This window comes from Rousettus aegyptiacus, unplaced genomic scaffold (genome assembly GCF_014176215.1).
Source record: "Rousettus aegyptiacus isolate mRouAeg1 unplaced genomic scaffold, mRouAeg1.p scaffold_m13_p_17, whole genome shotgun sequence".
In the NCBI taxonomy this organism is placed as follows: domain Eukaryota; kingdom Metazoa; phylum Chordata; class Mammalia; order Chiroptera; family Pteropodidae; genus Rousettus; species Rousettus aegyptiacus.
Genome location: NW_023416292.1, coordinates 11,662,517 through 11,689,404, shown reverse-complemented (window position 1 = coordinate 11,689,404; position 26,888 = coordinate 11,662,517). Strand labels below are relative to the sequence as shown.

At 35.7% G+C, this 26,888-nt stretch overlaps 1 protein-coding gene across 5 annotated transcripts in view; it reads left to right on the top strand.

Annotated features, from left to right (window-relative positions):
• Positions 1-26,888, top strand: part of HMCN1 (hemicentin 1) — a 482,162-nt gene that overhangs the window by 269,033 nt on the left and 186,241 nt on the right. For all 5 annotated transcript variants that reach the window (XM_036234516.1, XM_036234517.1, XM_036234518.1 and 2 more), the window contains 5 exons: positions 391-512; positions 5,664-5,939; positions 19,753-19,894; positions 20,987-21,114; positions 23,440-23,553. In XM_036234516.1, the coding sequence (XP_036090409.1) occupies positions 391-512; positions 5,664-5,939; positions 19,753-19,894; positions 20,987-21,114; positions 23,440-23,553 (782 nt within the window). The remainder of the gene's footprint in view (positions 1-390; positions 513-5,663; positions 5,940-19,752; positions 19,895-20,986; positions 21,115-23,439; positions 23,554-26,888) is intronic.

The window sequence follows — 26,888 nt, the reverse complement described above, 5'->3', positions numbered from 1 at the left end:
CTGGTTGAATTGCTTTGTCTAAGAAGCTTACTGAACAAGATCCCTAACTGGAAATGACAGAGGAAGGAAGAGAGAATTTAAGGAGTGTTTCTCTAACAGCTCTTAATTTTATATTTGGATATAGCCAGAAAATATTTCCCTAAAGAAATGTATAATCTCTATAACTTATTATCTTTGTTGTGTCTTTGCTCAGAAAAGAGAAGCTCAACTTTCTAATTAGAATATAAAAATCGTGCAGTGTTAAGCTATAAAGGATTCTGCAGCTTAATCTATTTATTTTCCTTACATCATTGTTTTGAATGGATGCTTCAAAATAAATAGTGGAATCGCTGCTTTCAACTAGGTATTATTTTTACAGTAACTAAAAATGTTCCTGTTTCTCTACCCTAGAGAATCTGCCAGTGTGAACTGGGATATTGAAAAGGTCACTTTGTCTGACGAAGGCTCCTATGAGTGCATCGCCGTCAGCAGTGCAGGGACCGGACGGGCACAGACATTTTTTGATGTGTCAGGTAATTATCACCCAGTGCTTTGCAGTTACCTGAGTGTTAAGGCAGCTACGGAAATGAGATGTCACTCCCTATTAGTTGTGTGACCTTCCTTGGACCAATTACTTTAGGAGTGAGTGTCTTGGTTTCCCTAACTATAAAATAAGGATAATAATAATAACTGTAGCTGTGAGGATTCAATGAGGTAATCTACATAGAGCACTTAGAAGAGAGCTTGACACATAGGAACACTTAATAGACATTAGCTATTATTGTTTTGTTGTTGTCGTAATTATTATTATTATTATTATTATTATTATGACATTGGTTAACTAAAACCAATAAGTTTCAGCTGTACACTTTAACAGTAAGGCGCATATATATGCCTGTGTGTTCATCTCCTGTAGTTAGATTTAATTCTGTCTACCTCCTCTTTCCCCACTCCTCTCTACCCTCTGGTAACCCCTAGTCTATAGTCCATGTCTATGAGTCTCTGTTTGTTTGTCCTGTTCATTTGTTGCTTTTAGGTTTATATCCCACATATAAGTGATACTGTGTGATTTTTAACTTTTTCTGTCTGGCTTATTTCGCTTAGCATGATTATCTTGAGGTCGTTCATGCTGTCTCACAAATGACAGTATTTCATCTGACATTATTATTATTATAGGGGCTCAACAATTATTTTTTCGAAATAATCATATAGCATTTCCCTTTGAGAAAATAAAATGAAGACAAGGAATGGATTTCTTCTGACAATAATAAGGTTAAACTTTCTATTTCCCTCCCTCATGTTCACAATGAGCAGAGAGCTCTTATGAATGGATTCTGACATCTAGATTGATGATAGTAGTGAAAGTGAACACTGAAGATAGTACTGAAAGTGATCACCTTCAAGAAACACAGAAACTCTGTGGCTACAGTACTGGTATTCAGCAGGGCAGGAGACGCGCTCATTCTTTTACATGTAGATGATATGTTTCTGATGAATAAAACAAGAGACGAGACTCAGATCATCTTATAAAGTAAAATATCTTTTCGTGAAAAAAAATCTCCCAGAATTCTAATCTCCCAGAATTCTTAGGAAAACAAAAAAATTATCATATATTATTAATGATCAGAATTTAAACCACTTAACTCAGTATAAATTTAGAATTTATTTCACACTGTTTTGACTGCATTATTTTCTACCTGTCTTGTAGATTACTGTTGCTGTGTGTTTGATAGGAAGCTTATTCTGGCCTAAATGTGACTGCTGAGCTTATAACAATGTCTCTACATGCTTTTAGTACTGATCTGCATTTTTTTGAGACAATTCAAGACAAAAGAAGCTTTATAATTGTAGGATTGCTTGGAAGCCTAAGATTTATATTTGTTATCGATGAGATCAAACTAACTTTAAAATGGAGGCATGCAAGCATGTTCTTTTTGCAGTAAATTATTTGTATTCTCTTATTCTTAGAAAAACAAAGTTGGTCCTCTGGAACAATTTAGCAAGTTGACATGCATCATAAAGTATTCACTTTTTTTCATCTCCAGTAATTATGAAAAGCATTGGAATTGTATCAACATTCCTCAGCTTCTGAGAAAACAAACACTTGAGCACTCCAGTTGGTTTCCCAGCAATATTAATTAATGGAAGGACAACAGGGAAGGAGGTCTGAGTGAGTCGATTCAGACATGCGTGGAAACTGGGAAGTGGCAGCAAGAACTTATGAACTGACTGTTAAGAATTTATCAGCAACTTCTGTGTGTTCCACACATGCGCTTCTAGTATGAGTCTCTGCCAGCCGAGCAGTGGCATCACTAGGTACCACGTAGTGGTATCACTACGTCTAAGCTAGTTTTCAGGGATTGTGTCCCACTCAGTCATGAAAGATGGAGGCAGAAGTATTGGTGGTAATGACAATAGCTGTAAACAGCAAAAAGAAAAAGCAACTGCCCCTTTGCTAGAAGGAGTGGATCTTACTTTCTGGGCTACCTTTGGCTTAGCTTTCGAGCTTCAAACCCTCAGCCCACTTCTGAATCTCCCTTAGGCTAGGCTGAGGTCCCAGCTCAGCCACCCACTTTACCTACCTAGCACACATTGGAATCAGGTGCAAAGTCACAGGATAATTAGATCTTATATCTTGGACAGGAATGTTTGGAAATGAGGCATCATGGGATAGTGATATTTTTTTTATCACTGTGGACATTATTTTATAAAGATCACCCATGAGTGGTTGAAAGAAAAGCTAACGTTCTGCAAATATGTTACCTCATTTTTTTTCAGCATTTTCTTTTAGCTGACATGTGAAGGATTTTTTGGTTCATTGGAAACCTTGGTTATTGATTGTTTTACATGCAAAGTGGGTGTAAAAAGCATTGTACATCTATTTGCTTGCATATATACACATAGAAACTATTGAATAAAACTGCAGAAGGAAAAATTCTTTTCAAATAATATTTGATAGGTTAGTAATTTTAATGCAAAATTAGATTAATTTTTTTCTACTGAATTTCTTTCTTAACACAATCCCCCTTCCCCAACACATACACACATGCACACACAGTACTAAAATTCTTGGTTTAAGTAAAATACTAGAGGAAACTTGTCAAGAGCATATCAATAACAGGTAATCTTAAATTAAAATTACATGATACCGTTTTAGAACAAGATGAGATTTGGAAATAATATTACACCACCTCATCATTGTATAGCTAAAGAAACAGAAGCCCAGAACAGGCGAATGACCCATTTATGATCAGATGCATAGGTAGTAAGAAGTAGATTCCTGGCCCCAGTGATCTTTACGAAATGTCACAAGGCCCGTGCTTGTCATTCTTTCTCTTTGAGTTTTGAGGTTCTGCCTCTGGTCCCCTAATCCTACCTTAGTCATTTTTTCACTTAGGGGTGACTGTCCCACAGATTCCCTGAACTAGGCTATTTCTAGTCGTTTGTTATCTAAGCCTTTTTTGTAACTGCTGTAATCCTCCTTTATCATGTCCCACCAAATTTGTTTATATATACATAAATATTTCATTATATTTATTATTTCTAGATATTTATGCATTGGTGATACCATCTGTCCCTCTCTATGTTATTAGAAAGTTGACATTTTCTGTATTTGAATTTATGTATTTAAATTTATAGTTATGTCTTTGAATTTAAAGACCCTGAGACAGATTTTGCATGCAAGAAGCTTATTGGGAAGTTTTCTAGGGAGAAGCACTTGTAAGGGAGTGAGGGACGTGGAAGAAGTTAGGCTGTGATGTATTCACAACCAGAGCCTCAGCTGATCCTTCAGGGAGCTGTGGAGCTGGGATGACCCTGAGTTGAGGCCTCTTTTTCCCTCATTATGTGGTCACCGGAAGTGGACTCCACTAGAAAGAGGGCCTAACCCCGAGTGTGTTAGCTCCCTTGGCTATGAGCTGTCAGTATCCAACAAGCATAGCAGCTGGAGAAATGGATGTCCTGGTCCTTAAAAAAAAACCTAGCCATGCGCCCAGCATCTCCTACATGCTCACTATGCGGATCTTACATTTTCTAAAAACCCATAAAATTTCTAATCTAGTTTAAAAAGTTTGTTTAAAAAGAACAAAAAAGAAAACTACACAAAATATCTTGTGGTCTTCAGAAAGATTTTGGTAGAGCGTGAACACACGCATACAAACAGTCAGTTCCCGGTCTTTGGTGGTCTGTCCCATCTTGTATGTTAGAATCATAGACCCTGGAAGGAGTCTTTACGATAACCAAATTCATTCTTCCCATTTTTCAGAAGGGGAAACAAACACCGTGAGTAAATTGACTTGTCTCACAACTAGTTAGGGGTGGAAGTAAGCGGCCTATGATTACCAGATGTAGCAGATAAAAACATAGGATGCACGGTTAAATTTGAATTTCACATCATAAGTCTGTCCCAAATAGTTCATAAGACTTAGTTATACTAAAATATCTATCACTGGACGTTTCTTCAAAGTTCAAATTTAACAAAGCATCCTGTATTTCATTTGTCGAACCTCGCCAGACTCCGATCAAAGCTTCCTAACATTACCATGTACTCTTTCCACTTGATTCACTAGCTGTTTTCAGAAAAGATTGAAAAAACATAATGATAAAAAAATGTATTTATTTTCATAATTTAAATTAGCATGTACTCCTTTACAAATACTTGGGGTACACGGATAACTAAAGGAAAACCTGGAACATACACACATTTCTTTCCCTCAGAGATAACCACCGTGGTTTTGTGTATTGCTTCCAGGCTTTGTTCTCGGCTTATGATATTCATCCGCATTTAAATATAGAAGGATAATTTGAATATGTGATACTCTTTCATAGTTAAACTAAAACAGACATATGGGTTTCCAGCTAGCATAGCTCACCACAGATTTCATTGCTGTATTATCATTCAGTAATGGCTTGCTGCAGCAGATCATTTTAAAGTATTTGGGCAGAGTGAGCATTATGGGAGCATTTAGATTTAATCTCATGTCTTAACTAGAGCACTAAGTGATTCTCTCTAGAAATGTTAGTTAAATATTGAATTAGTAAGTGGCTTATGACCACATCTGAAATGTGAATACATTAGTCAATGCCTTTTGTGTATATGGCTGTATGTGTACAATTTTATTAAAGGTCTATCCATATATTATCTTGAACTTCTTAAATCAAAATGTTCCCCATCCCTGTCGGGGAACACTCATCTTACTCTATTGTAGTGTTGTGTCTTCTTCATGAGATTGTAATAACCCCTCTGAAAGCTGATACTATCATATTTTTGCTATATTTACCATACTTTATGTGCTATTTTCTTTAAAAAACTAAAAAGAATTTAAATTAAAAAAATTATAAACTCTACTTTTTGCAAAATTCAAATCAAGATTTGACTTATTCCACAATCCTAAATGAGTCTAGTCATATCTTTTACCATGCCTCTTTGCTTCTCACAACTATAATTTATAGATTTAGATTTGAATATACTTGGGTATGTAAATATGCACTACTGTTTAAAGCATCTTTCGACTAGATGATAACTTTCTAGAAGTATAGACATTGTGTATTAACGAATAAGTTCTTTTGAACCGCATCTTTTCAACTACATATCCAATACATACTCATTAAAATTTTAAATCGTATCTATAAGTGAGCAAAATAGTTTTTTGAGTCTCTCGATTTGAATCTTTTCATTCACACAGAGCCGCCTCCAGTCATCCAAGTGCCTAATAACGTTACAGTCACTCCTGGAGAAAGAGCAGTTTTGACGTGTCTCGTCCTCAGTGCGGTGGATTACAACCTAACCTGGCAGAGGAACGGCAAAGATGTGAGACTGGCAGACCCAGCGAGAACGCGGATCGCAGCCAACCTCTCGCTGGAGCTAAGGACCGTGAAGTCCACTGACGCTGGAGAGTATCAGTGTCTGGTTTCCAGCGAGGGCGGATCATCAGCTGCTTCAGTTTCCCTCACAGTGCAAGGTACTGTGCCTATGGTACCTTCTGAGTTGTATAGCGTCTTTCTGTCTCTCTCTTTCGATCTCTTTTCTCCTAAGTTGGCTGAGAGTGACAGTATCTAGCTAAACAATTAAAGGTTGAATGAGAGAATGCTTGTGGATTTTGAGTGATTTCAAGCTGACTAAACTGGGAACTAAAAGATCATTAAGACATGGGTGACTTTAAAGCTAACACAACTTATCCTAGTAATTGAAGACTTATTTTGAGAGAATAGAAATAGGGAGTGTCTCTGCACGATTTACTATTTTTAAATTTTCCAATCTATCATGTGGATTTTAAAAAAAAAAATCTAATTGTTTTAATAATTGGTTCAAAAATTTCTTCCCATTTGAGTATTATATTCTTGTCATATCTAACTAATTTATCTGTATTGTTTTAATTTAGGTTTAAGATATTTCTCAACTTGGTGACATTTTACTGAAACTTTCCCAGAGTTGTTTTTTTCCTGATTTATTTCACACACAATTTATCTTATTAAAAATAAACTAATGGTAAGCCAAACTTGAATTATGTCTCCATAGGCTAAATCTTCAGATAGCTGAAAACAGTATATTAACAATGGTTTAATGGCTACCCAAAATTTAATGGCTACCAATTATTTGGGAACATCAAATTAAGATCAGAAACCTTCCGAAGTAGCTCTTTTAGTAGAGTCACATTTGGCTTCTAAATGTCTATAGACCAGCTGGGAGTCTTAATATAATGAGCAAATTACTATTGGCAGTTCTTCACCGTTAAGCTGAAAGTTTCGGTTGCTGCCTCAGCAGAATAGTTCATTTCAGATCCTTGATGTGGGAAACTGATTACATCAGCAATGGGTCTGACTATTTGGTTATGGCATTAGAAACAATTTTATATCATGCCTGAAGTGACACTGTCAGATGATTTTTTAACAAGATTTTACCTAAGAGACTGACCATTGAGTTTCAAGGCTAGCTCTCAAAATGTTATTAATAGAAGAAAAGTGAAACTACCTGGAGAAATAATGAAATGGTTGACATCTGACTCTGGTTTCCTTTCTGGTAGCTGAGATATAGTCTACAGTCTGAATGTGTGTCTTTTGTTAGTTGAGCGGGTGAAATCTCTAGGGAAACGTTGCTTTTGCAAATGGTCGCTACATTTCCACATGGTAAACTGCCTAGATAATTTGAGTCAATCCACTTGAGATACTAGAATTTTGAAACTGTTTTTACCAGGCTGATTGTTTCAGATAAAATAAATACTAATGGACTAAAGAAATGTGATCTTAGTTCTTCACCCTTTCTAAGTCCCTTAGAATGGGATTGTAAAATTAAATCAGAGCCTCCCTTGTTTACCCAGGTTAACATTTTAGCCCATTTGTATTCTGTTTAGTGAATTAGAGCAGTGCTTCTCAAGCTTTCATAGATAATTAGTTATCCAAGGAACTTGGTTTTTTAAAAGCAGATTTCTAACCCTACACCCAGAGATTCTAATTCCGTAGGCTCAGTGTGGAGCCTGGGAACCTGCATTTACAACAGACCTCTCAGGTGGTTTCATGGACATGTTCTGAAGACAGCATTTGAATGTATTCTTTAGAATGAACCCTTAAATCTAGAAATGTGTATCTTTAAAGAAAGCCCTTGATTCTTCTTTTGGTTAAAATAGAGTCATTATTATCCAATGATTTAAATAAGTCTTGAAGTAAGATGTTATCTAATATACAAAATATAAATACAAAAACATATGTCATTACAATGATTACTGGCTAGTCTGTATCATCTTTAGTGCTGTAAGTTTGTATAGAGGAATTATTGTATGGCCTGTAGAGTTGGACTTGAGTTTGAGACACTAATTTGGAGGGAAAAAAGAATGTTTTAAAAATCTAACAAAAACACTATTTAGTAAAAAAAATAAGAGACTCTAGCTCATTACATATCATTGAATGCACTATTGAAAAGCTATGGATATGTGATGAAATAAACCTTTGTACCTGAGATTGTAATGCAGAGAATGGAACTCTAAGATTTATAGGTATGTAGCATTTATGAGACTATATCAAGGCAACAGAAAGTAAAGAAATAGTCTAAGATATGATTAAAGAAAATTATTCTAGGGAGGAAAAAAATTGTCCTGAATGAGCAAATCAACCATGGTCAGTGAAGGGAAAACTCCATCTAGACATATCCTGGCTGAAATTTCAAATTCCTAACATGAAGGAAAAACTCCATAAGCATACCTACTAAACCAATATGTTGTAAAAAGAAGGATAAAATCAGACTGGTGTCGGACTTCTCAGATAAGCTAAAGGCTAAAAGATAATTACAGTGGATATTTGTCACATTTTGGTCTTAGGGTCTGAACGCTTTCCTAATTTTGGTAAGAATTTGTTATTTTCTTGGTGGGAAGCAGAAAACCAGTGAAGTTAGAGAATTCCCTTTTCCCATCCCGTTGCAGGTCACATGAGGGACTCAGCCAGTTGAATGCTCCCAGTGGGACTTTGGCTTTTGCTAAGACCATTGACACTAAAAAGACTTCAGTTTTGGCAGCATCTTGGAATATTAAGTCCAGTAGCAGCAGAAACAAATGTCCCAGTGGCCCTTTTCTGTCATTCTAACACACTGTTTCTTTAGCATGACGTTGGCTGGGTTCTCAGCTGCCTTTCTTCCTTTGGTTTCTACCTGATAGCCAGTCTTTTGATTCTGCAGTTCAAAAAATGTGTTTCCAATGAATTTCTATCCTGCTTAAGTTAGCCAGGACTGGTTTCTGTTGTTTACAACTGAAAACCTTAATTGGCACTGTAATGGAAAAGACACATGTAGTTTTGAAAGAAAAGATTGGGATCCAAGAATTTAAGATCTAGTTAAATTGTCTTTCCTATGAAAAGCCATCGAAAGAATATTCTCGAGTTTTCGAGGATTTAGGAAAAACACCAAACACATAACCTTCTTAAAATGATTTATTGAAAATGCCAGTTAACTGCCTTAGATTTTTTTTAAAAAGAAAAGATATAAAAATTGGGGAGGCTATGGTATAAAGAACTGGTGAATTTCCCTTAGTAACTATTTAGACTCATTATCAGTTTATCAGAAGAGCCTTGAGAAGAAATGCTGATCTCAGAAGGGATGGCTGATTGAATCAGTCATTTTAATGAGCATTGAGAATGTGGCTGATTGAATTAGTCATGTTAATAAGCATGTGAAAATGTGAATGGGTTGATATGCTTATCTCATCACGAGATTTCTTGCTGTGGAGATAATGTTATAATTAGACACAGGAAATTTCTCAGAAAAGGGATTCCCTCAAGCATGGTTTACTATAAGTCTTGGAAGTCAATCTATGCAAGCAAATACATAAACAGATAAAAGGTACCACAGCTATGCTAGGAGGCAAAAAAAATAGATTAATATGTAAAAATCTGAACATGATTGTTTGGAAGCAATGGGACTCTTAGCGATTTTTTTTACTGTGGCTTTTTTATACTTGAAAAAAGTATTTAGTAGGAATGGATTATTTTTTTTAAGCTTTTTGTAAATAGTATTTAAAATTTTCTGAAAATGCTCACATTAATTTATTTAGAGATTGAATTATGTATGGCTAATATATTCTTATTTCTTTTTAAACACATTTTTTTATTTTTTCAATTATAGTTGGCATGCAATGTTGTATTAGTTTCAGGTGTAAAACATAGTGATTAAACACCTATATAACTTATGATGTGATTATCCCAATAAATCTAGCATCCATCTGACACCACGCATAGTTATTACAATATTATTGACTATATTTCTTGTGCTATACTTTACATCCCTATGACCAGGCATTATGCTCCTTGCTGAGGATATATATAGAGGAAAACAGCATCTTTCCTCACCATAAACACATGGATTAAGAAAGGAAATAACTAAATGAAATGAGTAAATATTTATAACCAGCACGATAAGAACTACAGCACGGTGCTGCTACTGTAGCCTTTGAATCTGTCTCCATGATGAATAGAGATAGAGAAGGACTTTGCACACAAAGTGGTGCCTGAGGCATCCACTGGAGTGTGAGTCAGCATTTGCCTGCTAGAAGTCAGGAAAAAGCCTTTGTAGATGGAGAAAAACACACATGAAAAGCCACGAAGAAATGAGGACACAGATGGGGGCTTACTGAGAGCAGAGGGTCGGCAAATATGGAGACCTGTCTGCATGATGGTGCGATTATCTTCTTCCTACTGTCTTCATTAGCTTTTTCATATACTAGTAGAAGAATCATTTAGATGTGTGGTTTTGGGAGGTTGGCTCAGCAAAAAGACATGGTAAATGGAGAAAAAGTGGTTGCAGTGATGCCCTGTGTAGGCTGGGTAAAGAAAGACGCAAAGGTTAAAGGCATGATCTGATAGATAGGAACAAAAAAGAAGGTTCCAAGGAGTTGGGGCTGTGATGAAATTGGAAAGTTAGGGTCGAGGAGTGACAGCTGGAAGGATGGGAGGTTGTGAACCTCAGGTCGGACTCCCAAGGCCAGTAAGTATTCTTTCAAGTGAGAAGATAACTAAGGTAGCAAATTAATTTGTCCAGCAATATAGATTAATTTTCAGATTATTAAGTCTTTCCATCAAAAAATGCTATGAAGATCTGCTTTCATGTATTTTGATTCTGCGTTGCATATTTTGCAAAATTATCCCTTTCTTGAGTACCATAACCAGTTTTTAAAGACTTATTTTTTCAGAGCAGTTAAGGTGCAGAGCTTTCCCGTACCCCTCGCTCCCACACATGCACAGTCTCCCCCATTATTACTGTCCCCCACAGAGTGGTACACTTGTTACAGCCGATGAGCGCATCATTATCACTGAAAGTCCATGGTCTACATTAGAATTCACCCTTGGTAATGTATATTCCATGGGTTTGGACAGATGTATAATGACATGTATGCTTCATTACAGTACCATGCAGAGTGGTTTCACTGCCCTAAAAATCCTCTGTGCTCTGCCTGTCCATCTCTCTCTCCTGCCCTTCCAACCCCTGGAAACCACTTACCTTTTTACTGTGTCCATAGTTTTGCCTTTTCCAAAATATTATATAATTGGAATTACACAGTAAGAAGCCTTTACAGATTGGCTTCTTTCACTTAGCCAGGTGCATTTAAGGTTACCCTATGCCTTTTATAGCTTGATAGCTCACCTATTTTTGGCCCTGAATAACATTCTGTTTTCTGATATATAATTCACTTTTGTCTTAATTGAGTGGATCAGGAGATATATGTACTTATATGTAAAGCTTTAATAGTATCCTAATATGCCATAGAAAAATAATTCTAATTATGATTTGCCACCTTTTTTCCATATCAAATGAAAATGTAAGTCTAAACTTTGGCCTTTCTTATTTGGAAATTATGTGATTTTGGAAAATCGTTATAAAGAGACCCAGTAAAGACATTTCCAAGAGTCAATGCTAATCATCATTTGAAGACTTTTTAAGTAAGAAAGAATAAAACTGATAATTCTATCCTTATCAATTATATTTATTACCTCAATCTGTTTTGGTTAATCACCCAAAGACGCTCCTGAAATCATGATATTTTTTGTTGTTGTTGTTGTTCAGGAAAGAACAAATATAGCATCTAATAGAAGCACTTTTAATGTAGAAATAATTTTATACTAGGAATTACTTAAAATGAATAGCAAGACAGCAAACATTTGTTACATATTCTTATGTTGAGAAAATAAAAATTATAAACTTTTAAGAAACCTTGATGCATATTTGCCATTAAAATTTTGTCATTAGAATGGAGGTTGGCCTGAATTTATCATTGTATATCTCTGAAATTATTGTCCTGCTCTCATTAACCGAATTTCATAACCACCTTGGTGTTTGGGCATGGATTTTTTACAAATCTTTTGTATAATGGTCAAGATGTGGTCCTTGCCTGTGTGTTTTTATTGCCAGTGCACCACCTATTGGTAAATCAGTGAATCAGAGACCTTTTCTCTTGAGATTTATTTAACACACCTTTCTAGTCCAGCACTGTCCAATAGAACTGTCTATAGTGATGGAAATGTATTCCTGTACTGTCCCATGTGGGAGCTGCTACCTACATGTGACAGTTCAGCACTGAAATATGGCTAGTGCACATAAGGAACTTGTTTTGAAATTTTATTCAGTTTTAGATCATTTAAATTTGAATTTTAAATGTGTACGACCAGTGGGTACTTGTATTGGACAGCAGAATTCTAGTCCTTTCTGGAGAAGGAAGAAAAGCAGAAATAGCAATTGCAGAAGTCTTAGGAAACTTATTGCAAGCACCGTGATTAACCACTATCATAATTCATTTGAATTATTGCTATTTAGGAATAATTATACCATTTTGGAAAAATTGTAGCCAGGCCTTCATATTTCTACCAGTGAGATCATTTGGAAGTGATGCATTTAATTCCGTATCTTTGGGATTTCAGTGGCCCTTGTCTCTTTCCCAGGCAATCAATCTCTGTTTTTGCTTTGGTTTGTTAGGCTGATTGATTGGTTTTTAGTTTTCATCTTATGCTCTTTGGAAGGAATCCTTGGCCACTTGTGTTAACTCTTTAGTAGGCGTAGGAAAACTTAAGAATGATGAAGTATATTTTATTGCTATTTCTGCTCATTGAAAATTAAGGAGAAGTTAAGTGAGCAAGCACCCATTCATTGCAAATTATTCTTAATGAAATTTTGTTACTCTCCTTGTGTAAGCTTCGTGCTTAAAAGTTAGCGCCAGAACTAGCTGGGGTTACCTCCTTAATCAGAAATGGAAGTAATGCATTTGTGAACAATGTATATTTTAAAAACAGATTGAGCTAAATCAGTAGGTTCACATCTATTAGGATAAGACATAACTACTAATTACAATTCTCAGCAGACTCAATGATAATGATGTAACTTTCTGAAATTAGAAATTTTTTCTACTGAAAAATAAAAAAATAAAAATAAACCCAAATATTTAGAAAGAGAAACAAAGATCTTGTAAAATACATTTTACAAGCTGTACAATTCAACAGAAATTAGGTTCAGTAATTAAATGCTAATTTTTTTTTTTCATTTCTCATGGAACATTGCTTGGTGTTAGATCATCCAACATTTTAGGGGAATATATTAATTATCCACAATGAAAAACATATTTAGGAGCAGTCGTAAACAAGTTCTATTATGTTTTCAGAACTATAAATCAATTAAGTGCTTGGGCCGAATGTAGATTTTAACTCTCTCCAAAACGAGGATGTTTACTTAGGAAATGTTATGAGAACTCAAGTAAGAAAAGAGACTTAATACCAAAAAGTAATGAATGGAATATCTTTCTTCTCATCGGAATCTTAATTCCTTATCACAAAATTATCACAAGGAATATTTAGAAGCTTGGGAATCTTCCATCACAGAGACCCACTGACGGCCTCGAAATACTTCTTCCCAAAATGTAATTTAATGCCTTTTTAAAACAACAGTTGGCAGTTAGTTGCTCCAGTGAAACAAGATCCTTTTGTGGGGAGGGGAATAAAATCTTCTGAAACTTTATAATCCTGCTTCTTCTGAATATGGAAAATTATTGAGCTAAAAATCCTTTTGTGGCTAAATCTGTTAATCTAATTGCTTTTCAAGGTAATGAAAGGGCCCTAGACCAGGAAGGAGTTGGGGTACTTGAGACCTATTTTCAGGAATCATGCTTTACTCTTCTTTCCTTCCGTGCTATTTTCCCCTGACCATGTAAACACGGTACTATTGATTTTTAAAACTGAATCTCCAGTGCCATTTTTATTTATGTACATTTTGGGAACACGTTTTCTAAGGGCTGGTCCTGAACTCAGTGGACGTGTCTGTGCTGATAGGGATCAGTGCGAATGAGCTAATGTTTACAGCTCGAGTGGCATCCCAGATGCAGTGATATTTTTAGGCCTAGAAGCCTCTCATTTTCCCTGCACATGGTTAGTTCCGTTTTTCACTGTCTCTCACATCACTCTCTCCTTATTTCTACCGGCTCCACCCTCATTCCACTCAGTGCTGCATGCCTACACTATTAAAATCCTCTTTTTAAGGACGTCCTTTTTTCTAATTTTGTTCCCCTACTCTAAGCCATAGTACAACTAGGTGAATTTTCTCTAAATATTTGCTTTAAATGTCCATTCACTCAAACCCTTTGTCATTTCTTAATTACCCTAGAATAAAATATATGTTCCTCAGTCCACCCCAAACTGACTTCTTTTAACATTTAATCTTCAGTATTTATCCTTATAAAATAATGTATGAAGAAGAAAAAAGTAACTATGTTTCTTTCCAATATATGAATAATATTTACCTTAAAAGACTCAAATATTGATATGTATTTTGCTTTTATTTATTTCTCCTAAATATAGGTAACTGAATATTTGAACTTGCTGTTAAGGCTTCACCTCTAATTATGAATTAACGGTAGAGAAACTATCAGATTAATTCTTTTGTGCCATAAAATATTACTGATGCTGCTAAACTTCATAGGTCAGAGTAATATCAGCCAGATAATTTTTGGTGTCTGTTTACGAGTTTTGAATTTTCTTAGCATCAAATTTCTCAGAATGATGAATAAGTGAGACTCTTGCTCTGTCTTTGGCCTTCCGAACTAAGTTGTCGATGGCCCCTGAATGTTTTCTTTGCCAGGCTCCATGTCCGTCGCACCTTCAGTGGATTCCTGATTCCTACCGCTTCGACTCTAGCCCCTTCTTAGTCACTTTCTGGTCCTCCATGACTTGCCCCAACTCCACTTCCCATTGCTTGAGTCATGGAGGGCATCCTGACTGCCTCCAAAATATATTCGTCTCATTCTAGTTCTAAGACTGAGCTCTCAGAGCTGTTTCGACTTTTAAATCCCCACCCAAATTCTACCTGTAATGTGAAACCCTCTCATTGTGGTCAATTTCATCTGATTCTATTGCCCCAATTATATTATATCTACTGGGAAATACTGAGAACCCCAGCTTTTTTTTTTTTTTAATCACAGTGCCTTGCACAGAGGGGAAAAATACACACACACCACAATTTCACTCAATAGATGTGTGTTCCTTAACTGCTGAATGTACCTCAAAGTAACAATCACGGAGTAGAGGGAGGATTTGTGTCATCTTTCCTGTTTCCGTGTTAACGTCAGTGGTTTATTTGAGTCACTTTAATAACTTTAGTTTACTATGTAGTTTATCCTCCACTTGTAGCACATACCAGCATATAACTGATTACATTTAACATCACATTTTATAACAAAATCTGATAATTATCATAAAAAAATGTATAGAGAAGTCATTTTAAAGTATTATTTAAATTAGTTTTCCGTAATTTAAAAATTCTGTCATGTGAGTGAGTTTTGCAAAATTTTATGAAATAGTCCAAAGCAGTTTATCATCACTTTTAAGGTGACACGGTGGCTGTTAAATTTACAAAGGAGTAGAAGATTAAATGGGGTGGTATTTTTTTAATATAATATAAGTTTAAGGTTTTGTTTAAAAAACACTATTTTTCTGTTTCTTTGGAAACAGAAAAAAATTCCTATTGTTTTTTTAGCTGTTATTTTGAGGAGGATTTTTAAAGCTGAAGAGGAACGAACAAGTGCCCTGGTTAAGTCTGAGCATAGTCCGTGTGTAGGTGACATTTCCACAGTCACATGCCGCCGCATGGACATCTCAGGGCCGGACACATCCTCTTTTCTCCTTCGTGTTATGTCTGGATAAACATTAGAAGTATTAATTTGTTTTCTGTGGTGTCAGGAAAGGGTGGGCGTCTGTGACTAATTAGTTCCTGTCACCAGAGAGAATATTGCCATGAAAGAGGAAACATTTTTCAAGGTGATTCATGAAGTCAGTTCCTAATGACCAGAATTACTTCACTAAGTATGAAATTGATATTATCATTACCATACACTCATTAAATCATCATAACTTTTTTAACATGTGCCAGGTGACTAGGTATTAGCATGTTTTTTCCCCCATTAGTAAAATATGGGAAAACTAAATTTATCTATTTATATTGAAATCTCTAATAAATTTTGAGTATCTAGGAACATCTCAAGTTTCAGAGGACTCAAATAAGGTATTATAGATATTATTTATTAGCAGGATGTATAATCTAAATAGAACATGCAGATGTGAAAGCTATTCATTTCTGAATATCTAGGTAATATACATGTAAACGAGTCTTTTAAATACTGTAGTACTTATTTTATTTTTTGTCATACTTTGCCATATAATTGAATATTAGTAAAAGCAAAAATTATATAGTGCCTACTATGTGCCAGGAATTTTCTAAGCATTTTGTGCTTATTAATTTAGCTAATCCACAAGAACACTGTGAGTTAGGTATGTTATTGTCCCCATTAAGGTTTGGTTCAGATTCATGGATTATTTAACCATTTTAGGCCACAGTTCTTTATGTGTAAAATAACAGTAAAACTTCATAGGGTTGTTGTGGCAAATAAATGATGGGGCTAGAGATGGATACCTAGCGGATAATGGGCACACGATAACTCTTGCCCACCCTCCTATATCAGTGAACTGACCACTAGAAAAAGATTAGTTCCTAATTGTGCATAATATGCTTTTGCGTACAGTATTCTATGAGATCTTTGAAGTCAAAAAAAGTGTGAAACTTAATAGATAATAAATGTCTGTTATGTGCAAAAATGAAAAAGAAATGTGTCCAAGTACTCTAAATATACCAGTGATGAACAATATTTTAAATTTGTTGCTTAAATAATTCAAAGCATTGCCATTATCTTACTAATTTGTAGATGACAATTAAGTCGCCTTAAAGAGACAGTTCTTCACTCTTCTCTTTGAGAATTTTCTACTGAAGGCATAACACTGACAAATCAGACCCCGCTGACTACTAAAAGAAAATATACCTCCAGCATGTGAATATGATATTGGAGATTTCCCAAAGTTAGACAAGACTTTTATCTTCCCTAGTCTTCATAGGCAGAGCGATCAATGGCTGTTTTCATGGGCAGTTACAATCCATTTCCAACCTTACCATTATTATGTGTTGAGACATCTAAATCTTAAAGTAGTATTTACTTTTTATTCTTAGTATCATAATCTTTGTTTAACTTTTTAAAATCAATGGTGAGAAATTATAAAAAGTTAACGTATTTTGCTTTTGTTATGGTTAAACTATAAAGAATGAATTAATGCCTTAATACCTTGTAGTGTGCCGTCGCTTTAGCTAATGAAAACAAGTCATTTATGATGATGGTGTTGCTAATTGATAGTGGTGGTGGTGATAATAATGGTATTGGTGGTGATGACTATGGTGATGAAGAGACTGAAAACCAATTAAGAATGGATTACTTCTTCTCGGAGCCAAAAATTGGACCCTGGCGTTTGATGGCTTTGGACTATAGTTCTTTAATTCCTCATTCTTGCTCTATTAAAACCAATTCATTAAGACAAGAGAAGCTTTTTTTCTAGGAATTAAAAAATTTAACCATTGAAACAATTATAGTGTTCTGTTACATCCTTATTTAAACGAATCAAGTGAAAGCCGAATTATTCTGACCAACTGTTATTTGGTGGAAATCCAATTTTGCTTCCCTATGTTTGTTTGTTCATGTCCTTTTTGATTTTCTTATCATAAGCAGGAATATTCTTTCCAGGGCAATGGTAAATTTCTCACCTTCCGTAGGATGATGTCATCCCATCTGTATGTTACACACAGACTTATTTCGTGACCCTGAGCAACACCCTATATCCAGGCTTTATTTGAAAAATGACCTCTTAGCTCTGTGCATCCTGGTTTGGGTAACTGACATTTATTTTTACTTTGATATCTGAACTACAGAGCATACCAGTGGGATTCTTGCTGGGAGAAATGCCAGGTTAATTCTGGCAGACTTCATTGGAAGGTACCATGTTTAGATAGAAATCTCGAGAGCTGCCGAATCTTCACAGCAGTCCCGTGTCAAAATGAACCAGACATGAGAAGCATTTTATTTTAGAAAGGTGGAACTGAGTGTGGGTATTCAATAAATTTCAAAGCAAAAGAAGTGTTCATTTTTTTCTCCTTCATCCTCTAAAGATTGTCTGCAACTCCCCCACAGCATGTGTAGTCCTCCAGCATTTCAGAATTGATAGACTCCAGATGGAAACACAATTTGGACTTACTGGCCATGGGGCCAGTCTGCCCTTGACCTCACACATTTCTCTAGCCTTATGTTCAGCAAGAAGAATCCATGGAATAATGAGACTTATCAACCAAATCCACAGGCCGGAAAAACCCTTCCAACATTAACTTCAGAGACAATCATAATTTGAAAAACACATGTAAACAGGAGAAAAAGGGGGACGATTATAAACTGCTAGCAATTAGGCAATGATGCTTGTTTAGTTGTATAACTTTCCAGTGTAGCATGATCACTCATATCTCTTTCAAATTTGTGGGGAATCCACGAGCTATTTTTTTCTTAGCGAAAACAAGCCACAGTTTGCAGACTAACTTATAGTAAAGATATGTCATAAATATATCCAGATATAACTGTCTAACCAAATTTCTTGAATTCCTTTATAATAAAAACCCAATTAAATGGAAAGCTGACTCCATCCATATCTGTTCGGCTTACCAGGGTGTCCCTATAAGTTAGCACCGAGCTTGGAACATAATAATTGTGCAAAAAAACCCATGCGTTATTAAATTAATTTATTTATTTTGACATCTATTTCAAACACTGTCGAAACGAATTTATTTTCATTTATCTCGCTGAGTAGAGGATATTTACACTAAGAAAATTATTTAATATTTTTGATGGTCCCTTCATTGAAGGTGAAGTTTTACCGGGTAGTAATATAAATGTAAATGCAGAGTTGATTAAACTGGATATATTGAGATCTCAGCTATCCCAGAGGATTTGTTTATCCTTTCGGACAATAAATTTCTAACTAAATATTTCATTTTCAAAAGTTTTTTTCTGCCATAAAAGTGGAATGCAATTGGAACTTTGAATAATTGATATTTTCTGTTAAGTCGAGGTCCTTTGAATCCATGGGCATGAGGCAGATGATCAGAATAGCAGGATGTTGAGAGGCTGGAGGCACAAAGTTCTCAGAGGCAAGTTACAGTTTAGGAATGGCCCCATATTCCATCAACAGTTTTAGGTGTCTGTTATTTACGAGTCACCACATCACATGCAAGGGATGTTAAATATCACAGAACGTAATGGAATATGGAATAACGTGAGAGAGATGGTCTCTGCCTCAACATATTTATAATCTAATAAATAAGAAGAGAAAGGGTAGTTCAGACAAAGCAGGCAGAAATCAGGACCATCAAAAATATTAAATAATTTTCTTACCATAAATATCCTTTACTCAGTAAGATAAATGGAAATAAATTCATTTCAACAGTGTTTGAAATAGATGTCAAAATAAATTAATTAATTCAATAACGTGGAATTTTTTGCATAATTATTATGTTCCAAGCTTTGTGCCAGAGGTGAAGCCCTCCACCTTCTTGCCCTGGGCCTGTGGGGTCCAGATGCAGGCTCCAGGTCTTAGCCACGACCTGCATCAGGCTCTCAGGGAAAAGAAGGGCTCCGGAGTAGGGGAGGGCCAGGACCCCGTGCAACCTAGGCCATAGGGAGCCAAGAAACAGGGTCTGCTGCTCCTGTCCTTGGGGAGCAGGTCCGCTAAATTGGTACTGCGAATCATTCAGCTCATTTTTATAAATAAACTCTGAAAAGTACAAAAAGAAAAAAAGAAAAAACGAATGTGATCATGAGAAGCCTACGATCTGCTAACAAGGAAGTTCGTAACATCACATTAAGTTGTCATTTCACTGTATATGTTTCTTTGTATTTTCAGAACCGCCCAAGGTCACTGTGATGCCCAAGAATCAGTCTTTCACGGGAGGGTCCGAGGTCTCCATCATGTGTTCTGCAGCAGGTTACCCCAAACCAAAGATCTCCTGGACCGTTAATGATATGTTTATCATGGGGTCACACAGGTACTGGATTTGTATCTTGTTCTTTGTTTTTATTGAGTGAGAAAAGTAAATGAAATTTCCAGACAAAACTAATTTGACCAAATCCCTAAGGTTAAGGGAGGTTTGACCAAAATCTGCAGCTTTAAATTTTCCAAATTGGCCAGGACATGTCAATAAAATAACATGATGAATTTATAGAGTATGAGGTTCTTAAGTCTTAAATTCAATAGCTAGGACTAAGTGCTTTCCAATACTTTGCATTGCAAACCTAACACCATGACACTTGATTTACCTTGAGTATTTGAAATGAGGATAAGAAACTTTATGTGGGGTAAAGTAATGTGTAGTTTTAATGAGTCTGTTTAAAGACAGGTCCTGGGATTTAGCAGGAGAGAGAGGGGTGGGCAAAGGACAGGAGAGTAGCTCTAATGGAAGTGTGCGCAGACATTCTGTGTAACCCTTGTTGATTTTTGCCATACTGCATTGAGATGCACTTTATTCTACTGGGTGCTTTTCAAAGTAACTGAATCCTTTCATGCTCAAAGAGTGTAATGAACACGTGGAACGTAAACAGTGAAGTTTCCAGCTATCGGGCTTCCCTTACTCTGGGTCTCGCGTGAGGAGGAGGGCTTAGGTATGAGTCAGATTTTATTCTTGGACTTATCACTGAGTCCCTTTGTGGCGTGAGTCCCTGCATCTCTCAGGTTTTCATTCTGTGGAACCGTGTAACATGGCAGTTCACACAGAGCAAAATTGCCCGGGTACAAATTCTGTTTCTTTCATTCACTAAGTCCGACTTTGGGCAAGTTACAGAACCTCTTTGCTCACCTGTGAAACAAAGATAATAATAATATCGAACTCACTGGGTGGTTTTGAAGATTTAAAATGTTAATAAACATAAAGCTCTTGGAGCACATAGCAAATACTGGATACATGGGCTCTATAATAATAATAATAATAATAATAATAATAATAAACAATAATATTATAAAACGATGCCATCAGTACCAAATATATCTCTAAAATATTTGAAGATATTTGGAAGGAAGGTTCTATAGTGCCTTGATACTATTATGAGGGTATTTTTCAATTTTATTTTCTTTTGGTCCATAGGTACAGGATGACCTCAGATGGTACTTTATTTATCAAAAATGCAGTTCCCAAAGATGCAGGGATCTATGGTTGCCTGGCAAGTAATTCGGCTGGAACAGATAAGCAGACTTCTACCCTCACGTACATTGGCAAGTATAATCAGTTTAAAATGCGGTTAAGACAGGATGAATGTCATATTAGGCAATGTAAAAACACTTTTCCGAAAATGAACATTAGGAATTTGTTATTCATTTCATACATTGATGAAAGCAAATATTGTAATTAATTTAAATTAATAGTTCGGGAAGTGAATAGCTTCATTAGCCGACAGAAATCAAGGAAGCTCTCAGAATATGAGAGTTCCAGATTGTCCACAGAGTCCTATCCTGCCAACGATTCATTTGTTCTCTGCAATAGTTCACTTACTAATTAATAAATTCAGTATATTTTCTAGTTTGCCTCAACTTCTGTTTTCTATTTTCCTCTTATAGTCAAAGCTGTCTATAACATTTCTGTATTTTCACTTTTCATCTTCAGTTTTTCCTCCAGACTCAAACATTTATTAAAGATGTACTTTATGATGATTACTCTATAATAATATTTCACAATGTAACAGAATATCATATATACTAATATATAATTATGTAATCTAATATGTTCTATTGTATAATTTTATATATCCTAATAATATAGAAATTAGAATATAATAGACTATTTCTTTTAATTTGATCTTTCTTAAACAAATAAAGGACAATTTGACATTACATGCTCAATCTTAGTTTGTAAATTGTGAATGGCTAGCAGCTCACCTTTCATTCAGTCTTATATGCCATTCATCATAAGATGATGAGACTAGCAGCGGTGAGGAAGAGTCGTAAAAGAGCCACAATAAAGATTCAGAGTTATAGTTTGTATGTGTAGATGAGGGAGGTAACAAAAGTCATAAATATTGAACCTGAAAAGCTGGGAAGCCATATCTCGTTTATAGAATGAGGAAAGCACATGGCAAATTGAAAAGAGAAGAGGGCTCAGATTTAGAGATAACGAGTAAAGGTGTTTACAGAACACCCAGGTGGAGAGGGAACAGGCGGATGGGAATGCAGAAAGCGGGAGAACAGATTCTGCATCGCAGAAATGAATTTTGTTTCCTTCTCAAAGAAGCGAAAATATTGGACCTGTTTATTTAACTGATTTATCATCCAGAGTATGTAAAATACCGTGCTAGAGATCGTAGAGTATAAAATTTTAAAATGTATGTTATCAAGTCCTTACCTTTCAGGAGCTCGCATGATGTGAGTGGATTGATATACATAAAGAGTTATAAGAAGGCAGACGGATGAGTTATAAGAAGGCAGACAGATGAGTCCTATAGTGGAAGGTTGGCAGAGGGGAAGATTAATTCTGACTGAGGAATTTGCAAAGACTTCTCAAGTGAGACAGGGTTTAAGCTCAGTCCATAGAATGAGTGGGATTTAAAGAGCTGTGGCCGAGGGCATTTCAGGCAGAGGAAGCAGCTGTAGCAAAGGCGGGAAGGCAGGAGAGAGTAGGGAATGTTTCGGGTTACCAGTATGGCTCCTTTGGGTTGCCAGTGTGATAGTGAGGAAGTATAACAGAGGATATGGATGAAAAGAAAGCAATGACTGGTTTTGATTTTTGAAAGTCAAATTAGGGAATTACGAAATGGAATCTCTAAAGGTTTTCTAGTAGAGGAGTAAAATGATCTTTGAGAAGTTAAGTCTTGACCTTGTTTCAAACTATCTTCATTGAAGTTAGGATGTCCTGAGATGTCCATTTAAGAGAAAAATGTGTGAGTAAAGTAAATATTAGGTAAGAGGGTGAAGCAGACAGAGCTAAGGAAAGAAACTTAGAGAATGTCTATAGTTAGCATCAAAGGGAAAAAGAGACTCAGACCTGGGAGATTCTGCTTTTGATAGATGCAGACTTAAGCCTTAGGCTGCAGCCATCTCTTTGTAGTTAGACAAGAATATCTTCAAAATCACATTAAAAATGTTATAATAAATTCACCTGTGGTCGTATTATCCTCATGTCTTATTGTAGCCAAGTGAGTCTTATCCTCACAGCTCTTTTGATGTTTTTATTAATATTATCCTTCTTTCCTCTCCTTAAGTATTATTTCTATAAGATATGTTCAGCTTTCCAACGTTTTTCTATTTTTATATACCTCTTTTTTTTTCATGAAGACTGTTCAATTAATTTCCTAAATATTTTGGAGTCTCATTTTATCGGAATTATTTTTGTCTCATATCCTTTTATGACCTTAATAAATGATCTTTGCATCACAAACATCTATGTGCATATGCAATAGGAGAGTTTCTGTCTGTTCATAAACACTGATATAGCTATAAGTACATAAATAATGTTAGGTTTTTTTTATTGATGCATTTAATAAACGTAAACCAGGTACATGTGGCATTGTGCTAAATATTACCTATCTGTGTGCTCGTTGTCTCCAGAAGCCCCAAAGTTGATGGTAGTTCAGAGTGAGCTCTTGGTGGCCCTCGGGGATACGACAGTCATGGGATGTAAGACCTCTGGCGTTCCTCCACCTCAAGTTAAATGGTTCAAAGGTACATTTCTTAAGTATGTTCATGTCTGGACTTAGTTTTGTTTTCTCTGTATAAAAAGTGATTTGTTAAAAGTTTGTTTTGGTGTGTGACTTAGCAGCCCCGTAAAATGTGTTTACGATCCCACTAGAGACAATAGTTTAAAAATCTGAACTCTGCATTTCAGGATTTGACATCTGGGACGGATTATAGGACCGTGAAAATCAAAGCAGGAAAAGTTCGCCTTCGCTAATCCAGCTGAACGTTCTCTTTGTTGATTTAGGATTGTTTCCTGTAGAGAATGGTCCAAGAATACTCAGCTAACATTTAAAATAGGTTCACTGATTTTACTTCGTTTTTCTTAAAGATAATGGCTCTCACTATTGGACAGTTTTCTAGATTCTCAAGGACACTTTCTATCAAGTACTCAAATAAAGACACATGTCGAAGCTTAAATTTAAATGACATATTTAATTGAAAGACAAACGTATTTCATGGACAGCTTCTTAACACTTGGTAGATGCATATATGAGGCATAGAAATTCTACCTACCTATATTTGTAACATAAAGATTGCACCTCTGTGACTGTAATAAAATAACCGAAACGCGCTGTTTGTCCTTAGGGAAAACACACTCGGGTCCTGGTCCTGGCTCAGATGCAGACAGCACATATCTGTGTAAAACATCCTGCTTCTGTTTCTGTCTCAGTTCTAATCCATGAGAAAGAAAAATTCCCACAAACACACGAACAGGAAGGTTGCTAGGATTATTGAGATACTGTTTGCAAAATACTTTTTAATCTTCAGATGAAAAATGCTAACTAGTACAAAGCACTATTGTTATGATTCTGTTTGTTAAATCACAGACATTTCCATGGCAACGGGTTGATGTCATAATCACAAAATTATGAATTCACCTCGGATTCAAATGCTTGGGGAACATGAGGTGAATAAGAAAGGCTTTATGTAGAAAACAAATACTTTTAAATAACACAGATCAAAAACAGGAAGGAAACTAGGAGATAATGCCATTTTCATAGTTTTCCATGTTAAATGATTTTTAGTCTTCATGTTTTCTCTGATAAGAAAGTATTTCTTTCTAATTAGGTTTATTTCAGTATACAAACTCATTTTACTTACTTAAAATACTAAAATATTTGAATCACAAAAAAATAGATATCACTTGCAAGCTCACAGCATTATTAAATAAATCCAGAAAAAAATGTGTTATAGAGACAGTATTTTTTTTTTATATGGCAGCCAGTGTATGTTCAAAATAAAGATTTCTAAAAGTAATGGAACCTGCTGATTTATCTGCCTGTATATAGCAGTCTCACAGAAAGTTTCTTATTCTCTCAAATCGAGACTGCTTTCCTGAATACCTTAGTCTCCGTGTCAGCCTTGGTCCCACAAACAGCTTGGAAGCTAAAGGAGGAGTTAGGGAGTCATGAAGCCACCACACAGAAGAGTCTGGAGTTGACCACCCATTATTTTACTCTCTCACCCGTGGACATTAGAGTTCAATGGGCCTAGTAAATAATGTCCCATTTTTCTGTCTGAGTTACGAACCAGCAGAGCTACAACGTGGGTATTAAATACTGACAGACCATATCGGAGGTCATGCTCCTCTATTCATCAGCAGTGTCCAAAGCGGCCCTGAACCCCAAGATCAGGGCAGCCTAATCTCCCAGTCACAGCAGGCTGACGGTACAAGTAGAGTCTGGACCGTCAAGTGAAAAACTAGAGGACAGACCTTTTCCACCTGCAGGCCGGCTCCAAAGAGAACGGGGGAGGAGGCCACTGGCCTTCCTCTCCCACTTCTGCAGGGGATGAGACACCAGGAAGGCAAGGAAAATCCTGCCTTGTGGAAATCACAGGGGCGAAGAAGTGTTCTTAGCCTGACCAGAAGAAGAATTTTTTCTTCATACCTTTTTCCCCTGCAGGCAATTATGATTAAATAGGTGATTATTTTCCTTCCTTCCTTCCTTCCTTCCTTCCTTCCTTCCTTCCTTCCTTCCTTCCTTCCTTCCTTCCTTCCTTCATTTATTCGTTTATTTAGTGAGTTAGCGAGTTAGTGAGTTAGTTAGCTACTTAGTTATTGTCAAGAATACCTAACATGAGATCTACCCTTTTAACGCATTTTTAAGTATACATACAGTAGGGTTAAGTTCAGGCACAACGTTCTACTGCAGATCTCTACACTTACTCCCCTTTTCTCCTGGCCTCCAGCCCCCAGCAACCATCGTTCTTTGATAAATTACGTTTCACTCAGACCCTCAGAGAAATGGAATTCCATAGTACAAAACCCACCAGGTTTTTAGATTTTTCATTTTTTAGAAATGAGCAACATAAAGCAGATTCAAAGAAGAATCAGAAACACTTTTAAAATGTTACATAAAGGCTATTTCTGGTTAAATGTTAAAGAAATTGGATTGATCAGTGGTTCTGAAAGTATATTTAGTTAGAAATTCCTGGGGGTTCCCCACAATTCTTTTCAGGGAATCCACGAGATCAAAGTTATTTTTCTATTAATACTCAGATGTTTTTGTCTTTTTTACACTCACCGTCTCATGAGTGTATAGTGTAGTTTGGGGAGGCTCCGTGACACGTGATATCCAATAAAGCGAATGCAGAAGCAAATTGGAACACTCAGCTGTCTTTTATTAAGGGAGACATTATTCTAGAGATTTGCAAAAATGTGAAACAATGCCACTCTTCTTTCTGAATTTCTCTTGCTTTGGGAATTATTATTTTTTTTTTCATAAAATGTGTTTATTATGTTAAAATGTCATGAGTTTGTTGTTACAAAGTAAATTCATACATTTTCAAAATTTTCAGTTTCATTGCTAAAATGATAAATACAAATAAATAGGATCCACTTAATAAGAACATTTTAAAGTCCTCAATAATTTTTAAGAATGTAAAAGGTTCTTGAGACAAACATTTTTGAGAACCATTTAACTTCCATCTAATATTTGGAAAGACCTTATGCCAGGAACAATGATCTCTGTTAGTGTTTACATCCACAGAGGCCAGAACTGAATTTAAATTACAGCAGAAAGAGAATCCTCTTCAATGATAATGATTATTAAATCCTTGAATAGAAAGTTTATATATTTTACTATGCACACCATTCTTCTAATCTATATTAAAACTAAACCCTATGTAATGTTCCTTTTGAGCTTTTATATTTCTCTTTATGGCTTCTCAATAATTTGATGACTAATTTTTTTTTAGAAATTGAGAGATGATTAAAATGTGATCAAAATGCAAACTTGATTAAGCCTGTGTTTTCCAGTTCATATTTTGTTTTATTACTGCTCTCTTTTTAAACATTTTTCATTTGAAAAAAGCTGCTA